General features: G+C 41.8%; 1 protein-coding gene across 2 annotated transcripts; it reads left to right on the forward strand.

The window, feature by feature from the left end:
• Window positions 1-10,703: 10,703 nt before the first annotated feature.
• med10 (mediator complex subunit 10) lies at window positions 10,704-25,348 on the forward strand. Of its 2 annotated transcripts, XR_009506966.1 has the most exons (5): window positions 10,704-10,920; window positions 13,473-13,556; window positions 14,619-14,721; window positions 17,530-17,653; window positions 24,860-25,348. XR_009506966.1 is itself a non-coding variant. In XM_059945134.1 (4 exons), exons 1-4 carry the CDS (start codon window positions 10,799-10,801, stop codon window positions 24,956-24,958), a joined length of 408 nt encoding a protein of 135 aa, XP_059801117.1. In that variant the 5' UTR covers window positions 10,706-10,798; the 3' UTR covers window positions 24,959-25,348. The 2 variants fall into 2 exon arrangements, 1 of the variants encoding a protein (XP_059801117.1); XM_059945134.1 differs by lacking the exon at window positions 17,530-17,653 and having other exon boundaries at window positions 10,706-10,920.
• Window positions 25,349-26,587: the final 1,239 nt, after the last annotated feature.

Consider the following 26,587-nt stretch of genomic DNA (forward strand, 5'->3'; position numbering starts at 1 on the left):
CAGTGCTCTGGGATTACAGATTGAAATTGGCAATTTATTTCAAAACATAGGCATTAGATTTATTGAACTATGGAAAATTCATCCTGCGAAGATTAGTATAATACAATATTCAGGACACAGGAGATACAACATTGCTAAAAGGGTAGAGAGAAATATTGATTCACTTCTTTAAAAGATTATATTTCTTTATAGAGGAAATAAAAGTGGTGAGAATATTTTTATCCTTAATTGAGATCTCCAAAATGAAGTTCACTTAGAATATCATTAACTTTCCTTTTTTTAAATATTCAAAACTAGATTTGTTTGTAATCCTACTAGTTTCTATCTATTTGTTTAAAATCTCTCCATAAAGCTCCTAAAGTGTTAAACATATTTAAAGATAAAAGTTTAGTTTAATTTTTCATGTATACCTAGCAACATCAAAACATACAGTAAAATGTGCTGTTTGCATCAACAACCAACACAGTCTGGGATGTGCTGGTGGGGAGCCCACAAGAGTCACCACACTTCCGGCACCATCACAGCATGCCCATGACTTGCTAACCCTAACTCGTACATCATTGGAATGTGGGAGGAAACCTACGCAATCACAAGGAGAACATGCAAACTCCTTACAGACAGCGGCAGCAATGGAACGCTGAGCTTACAGATGGCGCTGTAGAGCAGTATGCTGACTGCTATGCTACCATATCACCCCAATTGGGCCAGTGGAGTGGCGATGGGGCACAATGGGAAGAGGACTGTGAGGTTATTGTACTGTTAGTAGGCATGACCTACTTTTGCCTGAATTATGAGGTGCTGATTTTGGCTAATAGTGACTACTGATATCCACAAGAAGGAAGTCAGTTTTCTTAACTACACTCTTTCCCTTTTGCTGCACGGTTGATAATTAATAATTCCTACATGGAAAATTATGATGGCAAACTCATATCCTGCCAGAGTAAGACAATAGATATGAGTATCTTGCTGCACGTGAACAATATAAATCAGCTGAAACATATTACAGTATACATTTGATATCTATCCTTCACAGACAGAAGAAAATTACTGCAACCATTTTTGTATAATCTGGACCAATACACACATGTCGACTTGTCTAATAAAATATGACAGATTGTCGAACAGCTTAATCCAGATAAGGCCTAAAGTTTGTGACATTTAGGTTATGGGTGAATGTCTCTATTTGCATAGTCTGTTATGCAAAAGAGGCTTTATGGTTTATGCTTTTTTATCTGCTGCTGTAGGGTTTATGATAAGGTGGTTTTTGTCAGAAATAGAGTAAGTTCCCTCAGAAGAAAGGTTTATTCACTGCTGTGCATGTTTTAAAAATGTGAGTGCAGTGAACATTGGGAATCTATGGTGTGACGAACCAAGATGAAGGGAAATGGAAGGATAGGTAGGCAGAGGGGATCAGTTTAGTTGGCCATTTGATTAATAATTTAATTGGTTTGGCACAACACTGCGAACCAAAGGGGCTGTTCCTGCACTGTACTGTTCTATGTTCTATGAATGATGATCATTCATCAGCATCAGTTTAGTTCGGGGATTCCCAATCTGGGGTCTACAGACCTATAGAATCTTAGAAAAGTACAGCACAGACACAGGCCCTTCAGCCTTCTAGTCTGTGCTGAGCCACGTAAGCTGTCTACTCCCATCACCTTCACCGAGACCAAAGCCGTCCATATCCCTACCAACCATGTACCCATCCAAACTTCTCATAAATGTTGAAATTGAGCTTGCGTGTACCACTTGCACTGGCAGCTCCTTCCACACTCTCACGACCCTCTGAGTGAAGAAGTTTCCCCTCATGTTCTCCTAAACTCACGACCTCTAGTTGTAGTCCCACCCAAACTCAGTAGAAAAAGACTGATTGCATTAACCCTAACTATACCCTCATAATTTTGTATACTGCTATCAAACCTTCTCTTAATCATCTCATTCTAAGGAATACAGTCCTAACCCATTCAATCTTTCCTTATAACTCACGTCTTCCAGTCCTGGCAACCCCTTGGTTAATGGTAGGGGTCCATGGCATTAAAAAATGTTGGGATCTCATGGTTTAGTGTAAGGTCATTAAACTGAAACATTAACTCCATTTTGCTCCACAAATACTGACATGCCCGCTGAAACTCCAAAGTTTTCTGGTTTTATTTTAATTTTCTACCATATGCACTGTTTGCTTTTGGTTTTATGATTCACCACTTGTGCCTTTCTGGGACGCAGTGGTCACAGTAAATGTTTTTCCTGATAATTTACTTTCAGATTTAATCTAATAAGCTTTCCATGTGTTTTGTGTTTATTCCATTTTGGCTGTCATCAACAGTTCCCATTTTTGATTTTCTGCCACTCTTACTGTCTCGTGCTCAAGTGAAGCAAACACAAATCAGTTATGTCAGTTTTTCCCTGGAGTTTAAAAAAAATCACCTAATGTATTGTCATGAGTGAAGTATCTACTTAATGGATTTCAGAACCATAGCAACCATGTGAACCAATAGAAATCTTTCAATATTGTTACAAAAACTTGACGTTGATCCTTGTGGAATTGAATTATTATTTTGTACTTTTTTTTCCACAGTTAATGTGATGAAATTGCATCAAATATAAGGGTTTTCCATCATTCCGATTAAAATCAATTCACAACTATCTCTATAGGTGGATCTAACGAGGTTTTATCTGCTTCCTAAGTTATTCCATTGGATAAATTACACAGATGCCAATATAATAGGAATTATAGGGATAAGATTCAGATTCAGATTTATTTATCACAGGTACATTGAAAAATACAGTGGAAGGTGTTACACAAAATGCTGGAGGATTGTTTCACCAACATATCCAAGAATGTACTGGGGACAGGTCACACATTTCTGTGTCAACACAGCAAACCCACAAAGGTTGGCAGAACAGCACAGGACACAACAACAAAACTGAACACAACAAGCAACATCATAACAACAGCAAAACAAACCTCTTTCTTACTTCCCTTCAACCCACCCACACAGACAGCCAGTGTGTCAGCCCCAGGCCTCTGGCCCTCCATATTCCAGGCTTCGGCTACTGAGACCTGCGATCAATAAAGTGAGAAGAATTGCGAAGCTCTACTGGTGATCGCTAGTAACGTTAAAAAGTCTCGTTTCTGCAACTGCCTCTTTGAACTGAATCAAAGGCATAGAAAAGTTAAACAGAATCAAATATCTTCAGCCAGAGCGACACACACAAAATGCTGGAGGAACTCAGCAGGTCAGGCAGCATCTATAGAAAGGAATAAACAGTCAATGTTTCGGGCCAAGACCCTTCATACGGACCCGAAATGCTGCCCGACCTGCTGACTTCTTCCAACATTTTGGATTCCCAGCAGCTACAGAACCTCTTGTGTTTGTTTCAATTTTTGGCCACTCATTGTCACCCTCTATCTGTATCCAGAATCAGAATCAGTATCAGGTTTAACGTCACTGGCGTGTGTCATTAAATTTGTTGTTACGTGGTAGCAGTACATTGCAATACCTAATTAGCAAAGGAGATTTACAAGGATGTTGCCTGCATTGGGGAGAGTGCCTTATGAGAATAGGTTGAATGAACTCGGTCTTTTTTCCTTGGAGCGACGGAGGATGAGAGGTGACTTGATAGAAGAGTACAAGATAATGAGAGGCATTGATCGTGTGGATAGTCAGAGGCTTTTCCCCAGGGCGGAAATGGCTAGCATGAGAGGGCATAGTTTTCAGGTGCTTGGAAGAAGGTACAGAGAAGATGTCAAGGGTAAGTTTTTCACTCAGAGAGTGGTGAGTGCATGGAATGGGCTGCCGGCGGCGGTGGTGGAGGCGGAAACGATAGGGTCTTTTAAGGAATTCCTGGATGACTACATGGAGCTTTGGAAAATAGAGGGCTATGGGTAAGCCTAGGTAGTTCTAAGGTAGGGAGATGTTCGGCACAGCTTTGTGGGCCGAAGGGCCTGTATTGTGCTGGAAGTTTTCTATGTTTCTATAATAAGAAACTGAAAATTACTGTAAGATGTATACAGCCAGGGTGCCCAAGACTTTTGCACAGAAATGTATTTGTCAACATGGAGTGGACAATGCTCCATGGCTTTGGGGCAGGTGGTAGAAAAGAGTGCCGGGGCAGAGGGCTTTGAGGCAGGTGGTGGAGAAGGAGTGACTGGGGCAGGTGGTGAAGAAGGAGTGCCGGGGCAGAGGGCTTTGGGGCAGGTGGTGGAGAAGGAGTGCCAGGGGAGGGCTTTGGGGCAGGTGGTAGTGCCAGGGGCAGAGGGTGGCACGGATGCAGATACACTCAGCCCTGAGGCACCAAGCTAGGTCATTGGATTCCAAACTCATCAATACAGAATGTCTCTCTGGTGCTCCCTTCTCCTTCCCCTCTCACTTCCCCCTTTCCCAACCATAATTCCCCTCTCCCATCATAATTTACCTACCACCCCACCATCCTCCACGTCCAGCATATAACTCTCCATAACTTCTGCCATATCCAATGGGATCCCACCACCAAGCACATCTTTCCCTCCCCCCCCCACTCCACTTTCTGCATCCCACAGAGACTGCTCTCTACATGACTTCCTTGTCCCTACCGGCACTTAACTTTGCAAGTGGAACAATTGCTATATCTGCCCGTACACCTCCTCCCTCACTATTATCCAGGGCCCCAAACAGTCCTTCCAGGTGAGGTGAAGCTTCACCTGTGAGTCTGTTGGGGTCACGTACCATATCTAGTGCTGCCTGTGTGGCCTCCTGTATATCGGTGAGACCTGATGTAGATTGGGAGACCGCTTTGCTGAACACTTACGCTCTGCCTGCCAGAAAAAGTGGGATCTCCCAGTGGCCACCTACTTAATTCTATTTTCCATTCACATTCCAACATATCAGTCCATGGCCTCCTCTACTGATGTGATGAGGCCACACTCAGGCTGAAGGAGCAACACCTTACATTCCGCCTGGGTAGCCTCCAGCCTGGTGGCATGACCTTCGATTTCTCAAATTCCCGGTAACGGACCATTTCCCTCTCTCACCTTACCTACCCATCACCTCCCTCTGATGGTCCTCCCCCTTTTCTTTCTTCCTTGCCCTTCTGTCCTCTTCTATTCGACCCCCGCTTCTCCAGCCCTGTATCTCTTTCACCTGTCAACTTCCCAGTTCTTAACTTTGTCCCCTCCCCCCCCCCCCCCCCCTTTTCCATGGATGCTGCTGAGTTCCTCCAGCATTTTGTATGTGTTGCTTGGATTTCCAGCATCTGTAGATTTTCTGATTTGGGATACCCCTCTCCCTGCCCTCTTCCCACTCTCACTCCACAATAGAGACAGATATCAGTATCAGGTTCATCATCACTGACATATGTCAAGAAATGTTTTTTTGCAGCAGCAGTACAGTGCAATACATACAATAACCATGGTACTGTGCAAAAGTCAGACTCCCTCGCTATATATGCTGTATGTGCCCGGGACTTTTGCACAGTACTGTATTTATGAAGCTTAATTGTGTTTTTTCATCCTGTATTGGATTCAGAGCAACAATTATTTTGTTCTCCTTTACAGTTGTGTATTGGAATGACATTAAACATTCTTGACTTATCAAAGTTTGTTTAAAAATAACCAATTAATTCCTAACTGAATAAAACCAATCTTCTATCCAATGTAACACATTACTCTCAACCACAGGTTACCTTATGATGTAATCTTTATGACACTTTACTGAATGTATTTTAGAAATGCTAATTCACTAAATCCCCCAGCTTCCCTTTTATAAATTTGTAGAAGACAATTCCTTTTTAGAAAACCATATTAATTCTGCCTAATAGTCGTGATTTTCAAGTGCAGTGTCATCAGTTTTTAAACTTATGGATTCCAACATATTGCTTGTGTTAGGCTAATTGGTCCGCAATTTAGTTCTCTTTTCTTTCCTTTAACAGACGTGCTAAATTTATTATCTACAGAAACACCGACTGAATGGTGCAAATTGAAAGGAAAAGGGAAGGAGCAATAAGATGTTAATTCTTTGAAATATATTTGCATGAAGGAAGTGTGAAAGTAGCAAGCAGTTAAGAAAGCAAAGAAAATAAACACAGGAGATTTTGCAGATGCTGGAAATCTTGAGCAACGCACGCAAAGTGCTGGAGGAGCTCAACAAGTCAGGCAGCATCATAGAGGGGATTAAATATTTGGCTTTTCGAGCCAAGGCCCTTCATCTGGACTGGAAAGGAAGGGTGTAGAAGCCAGAAAAAGAAGGTGGGGGATGGGAAGCGATAGGAAGGTGGGGTGGGGGGGAATGCAGTAAGAAGCTGGGAGACGATAGGTGGATGAGGTGAAGGGCTGAAGAAGGAGGAATCTGATAGGAGAAGAGAGTGAGCCATGGGAGAAAGGGAAAGAGGAATCAGAATCAGATTCAGGTTTAATATCACTGGAATATGTCATGGAATTTGTGGTCTTTGCGGTAGTAGTACAATGCAATACATAATAATCTCAAAAACATGAATTGCAGTAAGTATATATATATTAAATGGTTAAATTAAATAAGTAGTGCAAATATACAAATAAAAAAAGTAATGAAGTAGCATGCTAAGGTTCAATAGCCATTCAGATGGGAGAGGGGAAGAAGCTGTTCCTGAATCATTGAGTGTGTGCTTTCAGACTTCTGTACCTCCTTCTTGATGGTAGCAATGAGAACAAGGCATGTCCTGGGTGATGGGGGCACTTAATGATGGATACTGCCTTTTTGAGGCATCGCTCCTTGAAGATGTCCTGGATACAATGGAGGCCAGTGCCCATGATGGAGCTGACTATGTTTACAACTCTCTGCAGCTGATTTCGATCCCATGCAGTCGCCCTCCCCCACCACCACCCCCCATACCAGACGGTGATGCAGCCTGTTAGAAAGCTCTCCTCAGTACATCTATAGAAATTTGTGAGTGTCTTTGGTGACGTACCAAATCTCCTCAGTCTCCCAATGAAATAGAGCTGCTGTTGTGCCTTCTTTGTAGCTGCATCAATATGTTGGTTCAGCATAGATCCTCAAAGATACTGACACCCAGAAACTTGAAAATGCTCACTCTTTTCACTTATGATCCCTCAATGAGGACTGGTGTGTGTTCCCTCATCTTACCCTTTCTGAAGTCCACAATCAATTCTTTGGTCTTACTGACGTTGAGTGCAAGGTTGTTGTGCACCATCACCCAACTGTGTCAAACATCTCGCTTCTTTACACCCTCTCATCGCCATCTGGAATTCTGCCAACAATAGCTGTATGGTCAGCAAACTTATAGATGGCATTTCAGCTGCACCAAGCCACACAGTCACAGGTGTAGAGCAGAGCACAGAGCCGTGCCACTGTTGATTGTCTGTGAGGTGGAGATGTTATTTCTGCTCCGCACAGATTGTGGACTTTTATGGAATTTATGGAAGAATGAATGAGGTTCTGTTAGCATCTTGTAAAATTTGACCCACCCTCTCCAGGACATCAGGAAATGTGGCTCAACCACTCTCCCCACCCCCCCATTGTGTATGATGGAGTCCTTATGCACATCTCCTCTACTTCTGATCTCACTCCACACCCCACACCCCCACTAGGTAAAACTGGGAAACTGACTCCTCAACCCTTATCCAACAGTCCACCAGTCTCGACATTCAGGACATCATTCTTTGATACTTCCACCCGTTATAACATGACCCCACCAGCATTCCTGTCTTCACCTCCACACTCCCCCACCCACCTGCAGGGACAACACTCAGCAGAGCTCCCTGGATTATTCAGCCCTCCCTGTTGTTGGGTATTTTCCCCTTTAACTGAAGGAGTTGGGCAACATCTGTTGCTACACCTCCTCCCTCACCTCCATCCGCAGACCTAAACAGCCCTTCCTGTTGAGACAGAAGTTCACAAGCACCTCCCTCAACCTCATTTACTGCACTTCGTGCTCTCAGTGTGGCTTCCTCTGCATTGGAGAGACCAAGCATGGCCAGTGGCCAGCCATTTTAATTCCACTTCCCAATCCCACACTGGCCTCTGTCCTCGGGCTCCTCCACTTCCAGGGCAAGGCCAACCGCAGACCAGAGAAGCAGAATGTCATATCCCTCTCGCTGAGCCAACACCCTGATGGGATGAACGTAAAATTCTACAATTTCAAACTCACCATCTCTTCATTCCTTTCTTCTTATATTCATCCCAGGTTTTCTCTCTCTCACACACACCCCCACCTTTCATGTCAACTACACCATCTTGTTTTCGTCCTTGTTGATTTCAGTCTGCGAGGATGAGAGTGGAAGGTGAGCGGGTGTTCAGCGCTGCCTGCCTGTAAGTGACTGGTTTCGCGTTCTCACTCGCTGCTCCTGGAGGAAAGAGCCTGTATTTGACCGGTCTCTCTCGCTCGTTGCTGCCGGAGGGTGGTGCCAGGAGCTTGGGCCTGGGGGAAAGTTTAATCAACGTGGTTTGTGGACTGTACTCTGTAGTTCACTATTTTGCTGCCTTTCTGGTTGCTCCTTTTACTGTGCAATTTTGATCGGGGCGGGCGGGCTCTGAGGCTCGCAGTCAACAAACAGCAGCGTTAGATTGAACTGAAATGAGCTGAAAACGAAATTCCTGGACTGTTTCATTGACTTTGTGGCTTGATGTTTTATATTCTGTGTATTTTGCCTGTTTTTTGATGTTTGGGTGAATTGATCTTTTGTTTTGCTCAGTAGGGGTTTGATGATTCTCTCTGAATGGGTTCCATGATTTTGCTTGTTTCGTGGCTGTCTAGGGGGAAGACAGATCTCGGGGTTGTATACTGCATATGTACTTTGACAATCACATACTTTGAATCTATCCATCGTCTATCTACCAGCAAATGCTACCTTACATCCTCTGTGACTTTTTCCACCCTTCTTCCCTCACCTGACTCCATTTGCTGACCTGGATCCATCTTTCACCCACCCACTCTAACCTCATCAACATACCTCCCTCTCATAGTGGATGAGACTATGTCAAAACAGAGTGAATCATGCAGCTCTTTTAGGATTTATTCTATTTACAGACCAAGTTATACATAATTCTGCCCCACGTTCTTTCCTTGTGTCTAAATGAAAGATCTCAGCCTAAGAAGTTGATGACCTATTTACCTCTACGGATGCTGCCTGACCCACTGGCTTCCTCCAGTACCTCGTCTGTTGCTCCAGATTCTTGCTTCTGTACTCTCATGTCTGGACATCTTAAGGATAATCGGTTGTTTGTAATATCAGAACTATTACAGCCTATGTAATTTGCTATTGCTTGCATGGTGGGAGGTGGGGGATGTTGGTGCTTCTGCGTGGGGGGGGGGGCTTTGGGGTTGATGCACCATCAATAACTCACTCTGAGACGTGAAGGCGAGATATCGGCTTTTATTGACTGGAAGAAGGAACAAGCCGTGGTTGACCACCATACTACGTCCTGGAGACTGAGAGGCCGGGTTCAGGCCTCAATCGCCTTTATACAGGGGTGTGTGGGAGGAGCCACAGGAGCAGTCAGCAGGGGGCGTGTCCAGACAGGTACATGTAGTTCACCACATGCGTTCTCACATTTCTATCATTCATTCTATGGGGTTTCTTGTTTTGCAAATCTCTGTGAAGAGTAAGAATTTCAGGTTGTATACTGTATACATTCTCTGATATTAAATTGAACCATTTGTCAAAATCTCACCCACCCACTTTGGAACAATGGATACAGAGACTGAAGGAAGTGAACTGTGTGGAAAATATCACTGCAAATTTACGACTGAAAATGGACTCTTACCTGGAATGATGGATCTCTGTTGTAGTGTACCTGGCACAGTGAAAGGCCCATCCAGGGGCCTGGTAAAATGTAGGACTTGAGTTGACTGGCCGAGGACTGTGATTTTATTTAAAATAGATGTAAATCTACATTGAGGGGTGATGCGAAGTATGTAGATCATGTTTATGTCTGTGTTTGTATGTGTTCTTTGGTTTCTTTTTTCTCTTGCTCCTACTCTTTTCTACCCCTGGTATTGTTAATATAGGTATTTACCATTGTGTAGTGAACTGTGAACTGATAGTCGAGGCTTGTTTGTAGGTATGAGTTTGTTTAAAAAAAAATAAATTGAACCATTTGATGAAAGGGCAAAAAATTTCCTAACCAAACTAAACTGACGGTGAAGCAATGAACGACGATCCAAATGGGCCTTGTTCCGATTCCCCTCCATAGCTAACCACCCTGACTTGCTGATATCCTCTCAGCATTTTGTGTGCTGAGTCCAGGAATTCTGATACCTGCAGAATCTTTTCTCTAACTGTTTGATCTGCTCTGTACAAGAGATGAATTAGTTGCGGGACCCCAAATCTACACCAGAATAAGCAACATCCTCACATGCTTCGCAATAGGGTCTACAGTGGGATATCATCAGAGATATGTAATTAAACCCAGCAACAGTGTTGGCGGAGGGATGCAGCGTATCGAGCAGTGCGACGTTTCGGGTCGTAACCCTGCATCAATTCTATCCTCCCTACAGATGCTGCTCGACCCTCTTTCGTTCCTTCAGCAGGGTGTTGCTTCAGATTTCAGCCTCTGTAGACTTCTGTGCCTCCGTCTTAGTGAAATGTACCAAATCTAACTTTGGACTCAGACCATGGGCCAATCTGCGTTGTATTTGGGATCACACAACCTACTGTACGGAGGAGGGGGAAGTTCCTCCTGTATCCCGGCATCCACAGCGCGCCGCCCGGCTGCCGGAGGACCAGGTGGCTCCTCCTGTATCCCAGCGATCGCAGCGCGCGGGCGGAAGTGCCCAAGATGGCGTTTTGAGGGTGTCGGTGTTGCGGATCGACGCGGCTCGCACCATGGCGGAGAAGTTCGACAGCTTGGAGGAGCATCTGGAGAAATTTATTGAGAACATTCGACAGCTTGGCATCATCGTCAGCGACTTCCAGCCCAGCAGCCAGGCGGGCCTCAACCAGAAACTGTGAGGGTAGAGAAGGGGAGGGTCGTGAGGGGGACAGAGGGGGCAGTGGGGCAGGAGCGAGGGGATGGGGAGGGCGTGAGAGCGGACCGGGGTTGAGCAGAATAGGGGGCGAGGTGGAGTGGGGAAGGAGTGCAGATGCACTCGAAGGGTAGTGTATGTTAGGAGTTGGAGGGTGTGCGAAGGGTCGGAGGTGGTGGGTTGGGGGTTCCCTGGCAGAACATTAGTGAGAGGGTCCTGAGGATAAAATGAAGGTGCGTGTGGGGAGAGGGGGCGCGGTAGACGAAGAATGTGAGGTTTTGCGGGATGGGGAGAAAGGTGGATGAGCGTCAGCGGGCCACCGGGCATCTCGGTTTTGTATGTTTCAGCGATTTGTTTTCATTTTGTAAGTGTGCAAAATGTTTTATGTGTAGAACTTAATTTCGGTATTCAATTTGCATTTTCCCCTCAGAATCTGATTTTAGTAACTTTTCTTACTAACATAATTCCATCAAAATGCACTTTCCCTTTAACTGGCATTGTGAGATCAGGAACATCAAGGATGGCTTCAAAATTAGATTGTAATTTGTTTCAACAAACTTGCTGTTAATCCTCATTTCTCTTGTTTGTACAATTATAATCTGCTATCAGACCTCTGAATGGACATTGAACCAATGAACACTACCTCACAACATTATTTCTATTTTTGCACTTAATTTTTAAGTATTTAATATATACTTACTGTAATTCAGTTTTTCCCACTATTATTCACTGTATTGCTACTGCAAAGTCAACAAATTTTATGACATATGCAGGTGATATTAAATCTGATTCTTAAAGTGCAACTGAAAACCTTAGTGCGGCAAATGAAATGTGGAATCTGAATGCAGAGGGAAAGTAACAGATCTCTTTGACTAGATTAAAGAGATTGAAGTTAACATCGCAAGTGTGAACATCATACAGAAAGAAAAATGAGTTGGTGAAAATGAGATAAAGCTCAACATCTCTTGACAAAGGAAATGCCAGTGGAAATGCTAGTTGCATATTAGCATGAAGGCAATTCTAACAAATTAAAATTTATGTCTGCCAAACCTCTGGAAACTATCATAATGAGCATATATTGTGCTCTTCACAGTGCAATATAATATGAGGTGGGGGATATTTTGCTGTATTCTAGTTTCTGACAGTGAGTAGTAGCAAATGAGGCACAAGCTACCAGATTTGAATTGTCTTTCCCTAATGGTTTAGTTTGGGTTGGATATTCAGACTGTCCTTGCTGTGGCAGTGAGAGCATACAGCAGGATGGGGCTGACCGTCAATACCACCAAGACAGATGTGATTTGCCGATGGAATGCCAGTGTCCCACCCACCCCACCTGCCTTCGCTGTTGGAGGTGAAAAGCTGTCAGTAGTGCCATCTTTCAAATACCTGGGGAGCATTCTCTCTGAGGATAGCGGCATTGACAACAACATCCAGGGCATCAGCTACCTTTGAGAGACTTTGGCGTAGAGTCTTTCAGAACAGGAGCCTTCGTCCCTTCACAAAGGTCGTGTATACCAAACAGTCTGTGTCACCACCCTCCTTTATGGCTATGAAGCTTGGGTAACCTACAGCCATCACATCAAGTCCTTGGAGCGCTTCCACATAAGCTGCCTTCAGCGCATCCTGGGAATTACCTGACGTGAGTGGGTGCCTCACAATGACATACTTGTAAAGACCAACTGCAGAAGTATTGAGGCCATGATCACCCAGCGTCAGCTGCAGTGGCTGGGGCACATGATAAAGATGCCCTCATGTCAGCTACCCCGCGAAGTGTTATACGGCCAACTACATCATGGTCGATGCTCAGCTGGAGGGTTGAAGAAGCGCTATAAGGATCAGATGAAGAATGTTTTAAGGAAGTGCAAGATTAGACCTGAGGGCCTGGAGGATGTTGCTGCTGACCATAACACTTGGCGACAGCAGTGTAGGGATGGGGTTCGTATTCTGGAGATGGAAAGAACAACCAGAAGACAGCAGAGGAGAGCCAGGAGAAATGCAGCCATGGTTGCCATCACTACCACCACCACTACCACATATACCTGTCCCAGCTGCAGTAGAACTTGTGGGTCCAGGAGAGGACTGTATAGTTATCAAAGATCTCAGCATTAGAGGAGTGGACGCCATCATTGGATTCCGATGGACAACCGACAAGGTTGGGTTGGAAGGCTTTGAGCATCTGAACCTGGCAGCACAAAATCTTTAGGGTTCACTCACCTTAAGTGATTTTCCAATTTTAACTCAAGCAGCTCTTCATACTTAATACATTTTTTAAACAGTCTATTGGAAGACTCAGCCAGCTATCTAAAATCTGATTTTAAAATAAATGCAGTTTTAAAAAGCAGAATAAATCCACAAATTGTAAAAAAAAGGACAGTATTACATGCCACCAAGACAAAAAACAACTTCTTAAACAGAGTAAAGTTACAGTAACTTTATTAAATGATCAAACAATATAGTTTTCCACCATCACCTGAAATAACTGATGGATGTTTCTGAAATGTTATAGTAAAGCATAATTTCCTTTTAACTTTTAGAAATTCTATGATTACGGGACTACAAGATGTTGACAAATGCCGACAACAGCTGCATGATATTAATGTACCACTGGAAGTATTTGAGTAAGTATTAATTATAGCTTAAAGTTTACAGCAAAAAAGAATTCTGACATAAGCTTAATTTTAATGATCACAACATAGTATGGTAGCAACCAGATACTGCTGTTTTCACATAGATTCTGCAGATGCAGAAAATCTTGAGTAACCTACTGAAATGCTGGAAGAACTTAGGAAGCCAGGCAGCATGGAGAGGGAATAAATAGTTGATGTTTCGGATCGTGATGTTGACTGATGCTTTACTAATACTTTTCCTCAATGTAGATGTTAATTTTCAATTGATAGTGTGGTGGTGGCACAGTGATAGCAGATGGGGAATTATTTACAGTGGAATAGAAAACAATTGTTATGTTCATTTATTGAAATTGGGTGAGCAGTGCAGTAACAGTGTGATCTTGGTGAAAGTGAAAGTATTTTCAGTCAAGATTTGAGAGGGTAGGTTTGACTTGATCTCTGATAAGTGTAGCATCAGCAAGTGAATGAATGGCTTTTCTTACTTAGTAAATCTTTCAGCTGCTTGTTTACGTAGAGTGTGGCAGGCCTACAGGGATTTAATGAGGCAGATGGCAATGATTGTAAACAACCAGGTTGTTTATAAGGTTGATGGTGGAGATATTGACCAAGGTCCATGAATTCTTGCTCTACAGCTTTGTTAATGGATTGATGGTATTTGTGTGCTGATACAAGGGCATTTGTGTTTCTTGGTCAGTGGGGTGTGAATTTCAGCTTGCACTGTTGGGAGTTTTAGAAGTGGGACAGATGCTGATCAAAGACAGAGATTGGTTTTAGTTGAGAGATAAACAATTGCAGAGAGATCTGAACATAAGGGGCCAAATTTAGAAAGATGTGGATTTGAAGCTGAGGGACCGATGGTGGTAGTTAGCTTCTACTGGTGAATCTAGAACAAGAGGTAGGGTATTGTGATTGAATAGTCAGATGATTAGGCAATTAAGTTGTAACTAATGCCCATTGTTTCATTTTTCGAGGCTCTAGTAATGATTTGTACAATATCTCAGGATATTTAGTAAAACTGTACATTAATATGGAGGTTATTGACTTTAAATGCAGGTACATTGATCAAGGTCGAAATCCTCAGCTTTACACCAAAGAATGCCTGGAGAGAGCCTTGGCCAAGAATGAACAAGTCAAAGGGAAAATTGATACCTTGAAGGTATGCAGTCTGAAGAATGTTTTTGTAAACAATGGTTAAAGCTAAATTTTAAGGGGGGGGGTCATCAAAGATGGGTGTTTAATAAGGTTAGATCCTTTCAAAAGTTTAACAATCAGAGTGGTAAATCCTAGATGAATAATAAATCACCTGGAGCAAAATCCTGGGGAGAGAAACAGCACCCACAGGTTCTTCATGAGTTGAGGTCATGTATTTACTCATGAATTTTTATGAAGAAGGCAAATGTTATTGGTGTATTATTAGAGTGATACAAGCTTTAGTTTACTGAAGCCTCCTTTGGTCAGGGTTGACCATGGATGTTGTATCATAGTTGTCTAGATACACACGCATGGGCAGTACAATATGGGGAGCAAACTTGCCTATGTAGCAAGTTCTCCTTCTCCACACAGCTGATGAACACAATAGGAACGACAAGAGACAGAATCAGTTCGGCGCCAGCAGCATCGCAGGAGTTACCAGTCTTCTTTGATCTCAATATAGGACAGCCTTAGGTTCTTCAGCTCCAGATTTCACCTTGGCATTTACTCCTGAAGCCTTCCTCATGAGTGGGTATAGCTGCAAGGCAACAGAGGTTTAAGATCAGAGTTTTCCTTCTAGATGAGCTGCCAACCATGGCTGATGAGCCCCATTTGCCCAAAGCGACTGGTTTTTAGGACACCAGTAACTGACTCTGCCCCTTCTGTCAGTAGAAATGGTTCCACCAGGCTTAGTAGCTAAGCCACATGTGAAGGCCAGGAGCTGGACTATGTTGTCAGAGGCTATTTGAGGTGCACACCATTGGGAGCATTTAATAGATAGTGGGAACTAGTCTCCATTACTATCCCTGTCTATAACAACCTTAAGGAACCAAGTTGTAGTTTGCAGGTGGCAGTTTGGCGATTTAATTGAAATAAGGAAGAAATGGAATTCAATATACAATACTTCTTGTATTTGTATTTCTTAAGCAAATGGTACGAAGTTTTGATGTGCCAATCTTTTTGTGAGACACTCAGAAAGAAATTGAAGACTGATAGGCAGAAAAATGGTTCAGCACAGCCAACAAGGGCCAAAAGGCCTGTTTCTGTGCTGTAATGTTCTATGGTTCTGTGATATGGAAATCATTTACTTTTGTGAAATTGGGTTGTGGATCTTAAAACTGTCATCAACTTGGTTGAAATCTAATTAAGTTAGAAACAAAATCTGAATTTGAATCTTAGCATATCAATGGATGTGGTTCAGGGCTTGCGAGTTAATTTTTAAAAAATCTAGGATTGCCACAATGGGATTTTGATGGTAGAGAAAATAAGTGTATGCTTGTCCTGTTTACACAGCTGATGAAAAATGGATAAGCACGGGTGAAGGAGAATCACATGATGATGAAAGATTAAAATGAGCAAGAGATTGGATCTTACATTCTGATACTTGCACTGAACTTTTTGGTATCGTTTATTCTGCATTTTTGTTGTACCTTATTCTCGTTCAATACACTATGTAATTTGATCTGTGTGAGTAGTGTACCAGACAAGCTTTTCATTGTACCTTGGTACATATGACAACAGTATAACAATTTTTGTGAAGAAGCCATTTGAAGTTCATATTTTTTTTTAAAAAGTGGAAGATCTGATCCATACATGTGGACAAGGACTGGCCACATTAAGATCTGGCTGAATTGTAGTCGTAACCATTCTTCTCCCTCCCCCCCCCCCCCCCCCCCCGGTTTCAAAGCCACGGTACATATGAGCAATCACTTGGAAGATTAGTGGACAGGATGAGGCATGATTTGCTTGCTGCTGTGGGGTTGCAGACATTCTCTGTTGGGTGGGATCTGGACAGTTTCATGTGCCTTCTCTCTTCCCCATTGCGGTTCAAGCTGCGACAGAGGGAGGGGTGGTACTCAGTTGAGCCCAGTAGAGCTGGTAGCGCTAAGCAGACTGGCTCATTCACTAAATCACTGAGGCTGCCTAGTGGCTGTTCATTCCATCACAATTGGTTCTGTGATCTTCTCCCACACTGTTTTCAGCTTCTGGACAGTTCAGGTTATGATCAATTCTCAGCAATGCAACCCTGTTGTAACTTGGACTGCATGCAAAATGTTGAGGGAGAATAACGACAGAAGCGGTTGATAAGGCAGAGACAGAAAAGCATTTGAGGTTTATTTGTGAGTAGATGTGTTCCTCACTGAGGAGTTGCATCAAATATAAAAAAGCAGCACAGTAAAGTAATTTAATCCAACCAACCAAATGTTGGTATATATGTTCAAGATCTCAAATGCTGGTTTTGATCCCATGTGTCTTTTAAACTTCCTCTCCATAAAACCATTTGCACTGCTCATCTCATTCTCTGCACTGGTGGCATTACTATCACCCTTACTGACTAAGTTTCTTCAAAGCTTTTTTTTTATTTTAATGACTGCTCTCATCTTGTCTCTTGACTACATCAAGAAACATGCTGACCTGAATTTCTCTGAATGGTGTTTGGGGGGTGGGGGGGGGTGGTCAACCACTGTGCATACTGCTCACTTTCCTAGTGTTCATTGAGAGCATTCTGGAGTTATATACATAGCGACCCATTTTACTGTATATTTCAAAGTATATGTGATAAATCTGATCTGTGGAGAGAGGGAAAAAGTCACAAACCTTTGTCAGACCTCGAAAAGGGAGTGAACAAGTGGTTTCAGTTGCAAAGAACAAAATAAATGGAAAGAACCAAATAATTGTTTGGAGGCCAAGGTTGTCCAGGTGACACTTTTGCTTTTAGTGCTGTCTAAGTGAGGGGAATAGATGCTAATTAATAATTTTCTGATCTGTCTAGAGGAGTGTGGGTGAACAATAGAGGATGGATGAGGACAATCAGTCGTGCTGGAACAGTGAGGGCCATACAAAAGCAGTTGCTAAAAATTGCAAATAAGAGTGATTGGCAGTATACAACAGATCAGGTAATGTGTGGAGGGAGAAATATCAAGGCTTGTACAATTAGGTAATCTTGCATCTGATCTGGCTGGTTCTGAAACAAATAGGAGATCCTTGTTATCTAAATTTTTTTGAATTATATATTTCAAGGAGAGTATTGCTCTTTTTTTCCCATATTGATTTCCAGCATCACAGACGCAAAATTGTTTTAAGCTGTAACATTCAGGCATGTTGAGATTTGGGCATCACTGGTGGGACCATTATTAACAGCACATCCCTGTGAAAGTGGAGGTTAGTTGTCGCCTTGAACCTCTAATCCTTCCGGAGAAAGTGATCCCACAGCATTTTTGAGTAGAGTGTTTAAGAACGTAAGCTCCATATATTTCCAGATCTTAATGGTACTTGTGTTAGAGGGAACCTGGCATCATTCCCGGTATCTTTTGGTCTTGCTATCCTCAATAGAGGCTGTGGGTTTTTTTTGACTATCCTTGGGGAGGAACTGTGAAATTTGTAGATGATGCACGCTGGAGGTTCGGTACACCGGTGATGAATGTAATGTATGTTCAACAGGATGCAGGCACGAGCTGCATTCTCTTCTACGAAGTTGGAGATGGAATTCATCACCGTGCACATTCTGCAAACATTACTTCATGCGGCTGACAATGATGGGGTCTAGGGCACTGCTTGAGAAACAGCTGTAGCAATGGTCTCTGGGCTGCAGTGATGATCACCCTCCATTGGAAATACTGTTTTTCTTTTGCTGCGTGACATCCTTTGCACCACCAGAGACCCAGAAGAAATGTAGTTTTGAAGTCACTTTATGCACAAACATTTTGTATGCTTTTACAAAACTACTGTAATTGGTAGTTGCTTTCCTTTGTACAAGGTATGAGTGCAACTAGTGAGGAGTTTTCCCTTCACTGTCTTTGACATAATTTTTATCAGGACTCCTTCATATATTACATCATCCGATATTAATGTATTCACTTGGAATTCAACTCAATTGTCCACGATTAGAAATGGGATGTTTAGTGAAAGGAACCTGGCAGAATCTCAAATGGCATGTTGTTGTGAATGTGTCATTTAGTATTCAACAATTTGCTGATCAGATGTTATGGATTTATTTTATCAATCTGAGGAGATTTGTCATATCTGGAGTTTCTGTTTTATATGCTGTTTTACTTTTGCTACTTGAGGTCCTTTGCACCACCAGAGGCACAAAAGCAGCCAATCTTTGAAGTCATTTTATGTTCAAGCATTTTGTATGCTTTTACTTAATAACCTTGAGGGTCTTAAAGAAAGGTTTTATCATGTTTCTTTTTGGAATATTTTTCCAAAAACTAGATATTGTGTTGGTACACCGTATGAATTGAAAGGAGATCAAAGCTGGGAGCTGAATATTCATGGATAAATCATATTGAAAAGACAGGCAGGTGGGCAGAAGGAGTGGTGTGGCTCTTTTGTTTTTAAAAAACAAGTAATCAAATCCTTAGCAAGCAGTGACATCAGAACAGAAGATATAGAATCCTTGTGGATGGAGTTAGTAAACAATGGTGTTAGGAGTTAATGTTAAGAAGACCCAGGTGGGAGTTATACACGGGCCTCTGATTAATACCCAGGATATGGGGTACAAATTCCAGAAGGATAGAAAAGGCATGTAAGGAAGACAGTGTTATGATGGTCGTGAAGGACTTCTATGGGCAAATAGACTAGGAAAGTAAGGTTGGCACAGAATCCCAAGAGAAGAAATTTGTAGAATGCCTTTGGGGGTGGGTTATTTAGAGCTGCTTATGTTCAAGCCCACTAGGGAAAAGGCAATTCTAGATTTAGCGTTATGCAGTGAACCAGATTTGATTAGTAAACTCAAGGTTGATTGGAAGGGAACCCTAGCGAGGATGATGGTAGGACAGCAATAGAATGAGATTCTGGGAGTAACTCAGAAAATGCAGGATCATTTCATTCCAACGAAGCAGCATTTCTAGAGGGAAGATGAGGCAATTGTGGCTGACAAGGGAAGCTAAAGACAGCATAAGAAGAAAAGAGAAGACCTACAATATCTGTAGAATTTATTGTCATGGTTATTAGGTATACAAGTTATTAGGTATATTTAAAGTAGAGGTTGATAGGTGCCTGATTAGTGAGGGTGTCTGGATATGGAGAGAATGGCCAAGCAGACTCAATTGGCCAAGTGTAAAGGCATTCTTTTGTTGCTTCAGCAAGTTACCTGATCTGTTTTACTTGCTCTCATGCTTTAGCAGATCTGGTTTAATTTGAGGCAGAATGCGAATTTGTAAGGTAAATGTATAAAATGTCCAAACCCTTCAGGCTATGAATACTGCAGTGAAAAGGGCAGAATCTTCTCTTGTCGCTTTGTTTGTCTATCAGGATACAAATTAAAGTGAAAAAGGTGAACTTTTGTGTATAGTACACTTGAATTAAGGTTATTTTTGTTTAAGGTGGTTTTTTGTCCCTGTGGGAAGACATACATTAATCATCTTGTCCTCAATGGTATAGTGAGCCCAGATTAACAGTAAAGGAAGGGACAGCCAATGAGTTTTAAAGAGTTTTATGATGAACATTAAATATTTGAGGCTATAAATTATCTTTACCCATGTTGTGTGCAATTACTGGCTGCAACTGCTGATTCAGGAACTAAAGTTGTATCCATAAGCCAATGTGAATTCTTGAAATTGTTGCAAATTTCTGTTGTTGGATCTGACAGATTTGATCCTTGTCCCTAAAACATTTTTGTATTTCTTTTTAAAAAATAAGTATTGTGGGATTAAACTGGTTGTGATTAAATGCCTGAATACCTGTATTGGTTAATGCTCACCTTGCAGTTTTGTCATTGCAAAATCTGGGGAAATCATTCTTCCAGAATACCATTAATCAAAAATTAGTTTATTATTGTCATATGTACCAAGATACATTGAAAAACAGTTTGAGTGCCATCTAGATAAATCATTACCTAGAGGTAGTACAAAAGGAAAGTTAACTGCTACGCAGAACATAATCAAACAGATACAGAAAATGCGGTGGATTTCAAAGTTCAAAGTACATATATGTTACCAAATAAAACCCTGAAATTCATTTTCTTGAGGGCATTCAAACAGTATAATCAGTCAAAGATTGAACCCAACAGGATGGACAAACAACCAATGTGCACAGGACACCAAATTGCAAATACAAAAAGAAAAATTAATAATAGTAAATAGCAACAAATATCAAAAGTGTGAGATGAAGAGTTCTTGAAAGTGACTCAGTAGTTTGTGGGAATAGTTCATGATGGGGATGAGTGAAGTTACCACCTCTGGTTCAAGAGCCTGATGGTTGAGGAGTAATAACCTTTCCTAAACCTGGTGATATGGATCTTGAGGCTCCTGCAGGATGTTCTTGATGGCAGCGGTGAGAAGCGAGTATTGTCTGGAAGGTGAAGGACCTCTGATGGACGCTGCTTTCCTGCGACTATGCTCCGTGTAGATGTGCTCAGTGGTTGTGATGTTTTGGGTCGTATCCACTACTTTTTGTAGGCTTTTCTGTTCAAAGGCATTGGTGTTTGCATACCAGACCGTGATGGAACCACACTTTCCACTGCATACCTTAGAAATTTTGTCAGATTTTTAGATAACATGCTGAATCTTCGCAGACTTCTATGAAAGAGGTGCTGCTTTGCTTTCTTATGTGCTGGGCCCAGGACAGATCCTCAAGAGATAACAGCAAGGAATTTAAATTTGCGAAGCCTCTCCGCCTCTGATCCATCATGAAGTCTAATCAGCTTCTTGGTCTTGGTGACGTTGAATAAGAAATTGTTGTTGTTGAACTACTTTTTCAATCTCCCTCCTATATACTGATTCGTCACCAGCTTTGATTCAGCCAACAACAGTGCTGTTGTCAGCAAACTTAAAATATGACATTGGAGTTTCGCTTGGCCCCTCAGTAATAAGTATAAAGCGAGTAGAGCAGTGAGCTAAGCACACAGCCTTGTGGTGCACCTGTGCTGATTGAGATTATGAAGAAGATGTTGCCAATCTGAACTGACTAGGAATCTATAAGTGAGGAAATCGAGGATCCAATTGCACAAGTAGGTATTGAGGTCAAGGACTTGAAGCTTGTTGATTAACTTTGAGGGGTTGATGGTATTGAATGCTGAACTATAGTCAATGAAGAGCATTGTGGTGTATGCATCTTGGCTGTCCAGATGTTCCACGGTTGAGTGCAGAGCCAATGAAATGGGATCTGCTGTTGATCTGTTGTGCCAGTAGGCAAACTGGAGTGGATCCAAGTTCCTCCTTGAAGTAGGTGGGTACCTCAGACTGCTAAAGCGAGAGGTTAAAGATGTTGGTGAACAGTCTAGCCAATTGATCGGCACAGGCCTTTAGTATCCCTTCTGGACTGAATGCTTTCTGTGGGTTCATCCTCCTGAAGGATGCTCTATCTGTGGCCTCAAACTAAAATCACAGGTTCATTGGGGGTTTTGGGAGTTTGTGAAGTTGCCTCCATGTTTTGATGGTCAGAGTGAGCATAAAGGAATTGAGCTCTCCTGGAAGCAAAGTCTTGTTGTTACCTGTATTGCTTGGTTTCACTTTGTAAGAGGCAAGGGTTGGGGTTAGGGTTCAAGTTCTGCCACAGCTATCGAGTATTCTTCAGTAGCCAGACCTGAATGTCACTAACCTGACCCTCAGCAGGTTGTTCATCTAGGGCTTCAGGTTGGGGAAGACTGAATGGAGTTTGTGGGGACACACTCATCTATGACTTTTTCTGAAATCCATGATAACTGTTGGATATTTGTTCAGATCCTCAGTCCTTGAACACAGCCCAGTCCACAGACTTGAAGTAATCCCATAGACACTCCTCTGCCTCCTGTGACTACCTCTTTGTATCCTTATCTCTGGGGCTTTTCTTTTTAGTCTCTGCCTGTATGCAGGTAGGAAAAGGAGAGCCACGCGATCAGATTTCCTGAAATGTGGTCTAGGCATAGAATGGTAGGCATTTCTAATCGTAGTCGAGCAGTAGTCGAGTGTCTTGAGATCTAGGTGTTGTAGGTGATATGTTGATAATAACTGGGCAGGGATTTCTTCAGACAAGCTTGATTGAAGTCCCTGGCAATGAATTGAAAGGTGTGGCTGTTCCTTGTTTGCTGATGGTGGCACTCAGTAACTCGAGTGTCTGCTCGAAGTTGCCTTTTGGTGGTATGTCATCTGTGATCAGGATCATGGCAAATCTCTTGATAAGTATAACGGTCAGCACTTAATCATTAGATGTTCCAGTTGCAGGAACAAGAGTGTGACAAGACCGCTGTGTTTGATTACCACAAAGAGTTATCATAAAACACTTAACCTCTCTCTCCCCCCCCCCCCCCCCCCCTTTGCCTTCTCTAAATCAGCAGTCTGATCCATCCTGTGTATTGATAAGCCCTTGGGTGTCCGGAGTGAGCAATGTCTCTGAGAAGAATTGAGTGCAGCAATTCTTCATCTTCATCCAATACAGCAATCTTGCCCTTGGATCCTCAATCTTGTTCTCCATTTGCTAACAAGAAGCTGAGTAGACGAAGTTTCATACTCTTTTAGGCTGGCTTAGAGACCTCTCCTCATCCCACTCCTTCAGCCGTGGTTAAGTAACTTCGTCCACTTATCTCTTAAGTATTTGCATGCTTGAGAGTTAAATCCCACTGAGTCCTTCTGAAGATTGTGAAATCACTAGTTCGTTAAGATGGTTCAGAAGTACATTGAGGGAAATTCCAGGCTGCAGATTGCTGTTGACAAAGTACAAGAGCCATAACGAAGTAGGTCCGGAGATTAAGAGTTTATCTTTGTCAAATAAGAATTCCGTTCAAGAGTCTGGTATTAGGATTTACATTGCTTTTGAGCCCAGTGTTATATTGTACATCGGAACATGTATTTTCACCTTCTCTTTAAGTGCCTTTGTTAAGAATCACTGATTTATTTTCTGTAATTCTCTATCTTTGTGATATGACAATGAAATGGAAGAAAGTGAGATGGGCATATATATTTATTTGGGTGGCAGGGTGGAAAAGTGTCTCTACCAAAGGATGTGTAAGGCGCTCCTTCCCTTTGCTAGTCTGCAATTCACCCTTGGGCAAGGTGTAGCACCTGTCTAGTCCCCTGATCAGGGTCACGTAAGGCTATGGGAGCAGGCGGTGCATATCACAAGTCCTGGTTATGCACCCACTTATGTCAGGCAATCTTCTGAAGAGTATTGATAATGTCTGGGGTCACCTGTCTTGTAAGGACACTGCCCAGAAGAAGGTAATGGCAAACCACTTCTTTAGAAAAACTGGCCAAGAACAATCATAGTCATGGAAAGATCATGATCACCCACGTTCATACAACATAGCAGAAAATGAACAAACGATATGTATATGAATTGGGTGAAAATGTATGTGGTCTTCCGAAGATTTTAGATGACACGGATGTTAGTGGATATGTAAGGAAGTTTGTTAAGGTGACAGCAGGAAATTTGGGGGTGGAGAGATGACAAATAGAGACTTATCCATACAGGTGTGAGTTGATGTATTTTAAGAGGAAAGTATACAGTAAATGGAGCGGCCTTTCAGGAATTTGATGTACAGAGAGATTTTGCATGCATGTCCTTGCTTCCCTGAATACAAATGCATAGGGTGATAAAGAAGGCATTTGGCATCATTGCCTTTGTTCACAGTATTAAGTGTAAAAGTTAGGTCGTGTTGTAGTTGAATAAAATTTTGGTTAGGCAACATTTAATGTATTGTGCACTTCTCATTGCCACACTATAGAAAAGATGGGAACGCTTTCTAGAGGGTGCAAAAGAGGCTGATTGAAGTGTATCAGCTATATGCTTCAAAGACAAACTTGAGATTGTTTTCTATGGAGCATCATGCATTGAGGGGCAACCTGATATAAATGTATAAGATTATGAGTGACATAGGAAAGGTAGTCTTTTTCCAGGGTTGTTTAAGGTGATCGAGGGAAAATTTAAAGTAGATGTGCAAGACATCTTTTTAGCATAGAGCTTGGAACATGCTGTTAGGGGTAGTGTTGGAAGCATATATGATAACAGTATTTCCAAGATATTTATACAGTCAAACAATGGACAGGGAATAGAGGGTGCTGACCATGTGTGGGCAGGTGGAATTAGTTTATATTGACATCATGAGTAGTACAGACATGGTTGGCTGAAAAGCCGATTCTATTGCCTTAATGTTCTATAACGTGTAATTTTTTTTGTTATTTCAGAAATTCAAGGGACTTTTGATTCACGAACTGAGCAAAGTTTTTCCTGAAGAAATGTCTAAATACCGAGCTATCCGATGTGAAGATCATCTGCCCACGTAGCTAGATCCAATGTGTTTTATTTTGCAAAACTATATTGCTTCCTTTTTCCAGGAAACCAACCCGATTATGGCTAGTTTTTTGTAGCCAGATAAATTATTCTTGACTGCTCTGAAGGAATACATGATATGTTTCCAATACATGACATACAGCAGAATATCACTGAGAAAGCATAAAAATGCCTTTTTTACATTCTGGATGCATTACTGCTTACATTGAATGGATTTAGTTGGTATGTGTGTCGACATTATGGCAACATCTGAAATGTGTGGGGTAGACAAATTTAGTTTAAAACTGATTTTGAGATACTTTTGTACCAGTGTACATGAATTCATTTTCTATATTGCTGGACCGTGCAGCAATTTTTATAATAAAATAAGTTGTTTGCTACCAGAGTGCTTAATGGAATTTTGTTTTGACATGTTTTATGTGTTATCAATTATACAAATTATGAATTTAACTGGTAAGTAATTTGCAAATAATCCAGAGTGCAAAGAGCTAATTAGGATTACCATAAAATCTGCAATTCTATAGTGTCCAATGGGCATTACCATTAGAAGCAATTTTCTTTATTTACAAGTTGTCCTTCACTATGCCTGCCTGCTCATCAAGCTTCTGTTTGCATTAATCCCATTATTATTTTTTTTCTCCACATTGCCATTCATTTTGCCCAGAGTGTATCTGTCATGGCAGAAGGGGCAACTTACAGTGGCCAATTAGTTTATTAATCCACACATCGTTGGGATGTGGGAGCAATCAATGGTACCCAGAGGAAACCCACACAGTCACAGGGAGAACGGTAACTCCATACACAGCACCCAAGGTCAGGATTGAACCCAGGTTTCTGGGACCAGGAGGCAGCATCTGTATCTCCAAAGCACTAATAAATACCTCAGGAATCATTCCCACATTTCAGTACTTAGAAAACTGCCAGTTATTGTCAAATAACAGTTTTCTAGCAATTCCTTGTACTGCGGAAAGGGTGGGGTGGAAATGTTTTTTTCTGTTAATGGTTGGATTTCTACTGAAAGCACGTGCTTGAACAAAAGTGCTTTTAACCTATGTGCTGTCATATTAGAAATCCATTTTGAAATTAATAAAATAAATGTCTTTGAACAAGATAATTTCCAACTAAAAGTGTATTTCTCATGTTTACACAAATTCCATCTATGGTGCTTTGATCCATCCAATCAGAAGGTCAAAGAACCATTTAAAAATCTACATCCAGATGCAGCATTTACTCAAATATTTCAGAAGGTGCATTAAGATGTGGATGTTCTTGGACTTTAATTTTCTTATGTACTTCACCCTCTGGATAAATCACTGACCACTTGCCTACTGTAATAGTTTATAATGTTTACATGTGCTTGCCCTGAGCTGTTGAAGTATAACCTGTGGCCCTCTGTATTAATATTTGGAAATAATGTATTTCAATGTTATTACTTATAAATTGTTGCATAGCAAAGGGAAATGCCAGTAATTTAATAGTTTTATATCGTACTGTCAGGAATTTGATGACCTGTGGTCCAAGGATCCACTTTGGAAACCTATTTGAAGAAAAATGTGTATGAAAATAAAAATAGAATACTGAAACAAGTTCAGTCAGAGTATTTGAAGGCTGGTATTTTTCAC

The sequence above is a fragment of the Hypanus sabinus genome, chromosome 20, assembly GCF_030144855.1.
Source record: "Hypanus sabinus isolate sHypSab1 chromosome 20, sHypSab1.hap1, whole genome shotgun sequence".
Taxonomy (NCBI): domain Eukaryota; kingdom Metazoa; phylum Chordata; class Chondrichthyes; order Myliobatiformes; family Dasyatidae; genus Hypanus; species Hypanus sabinus.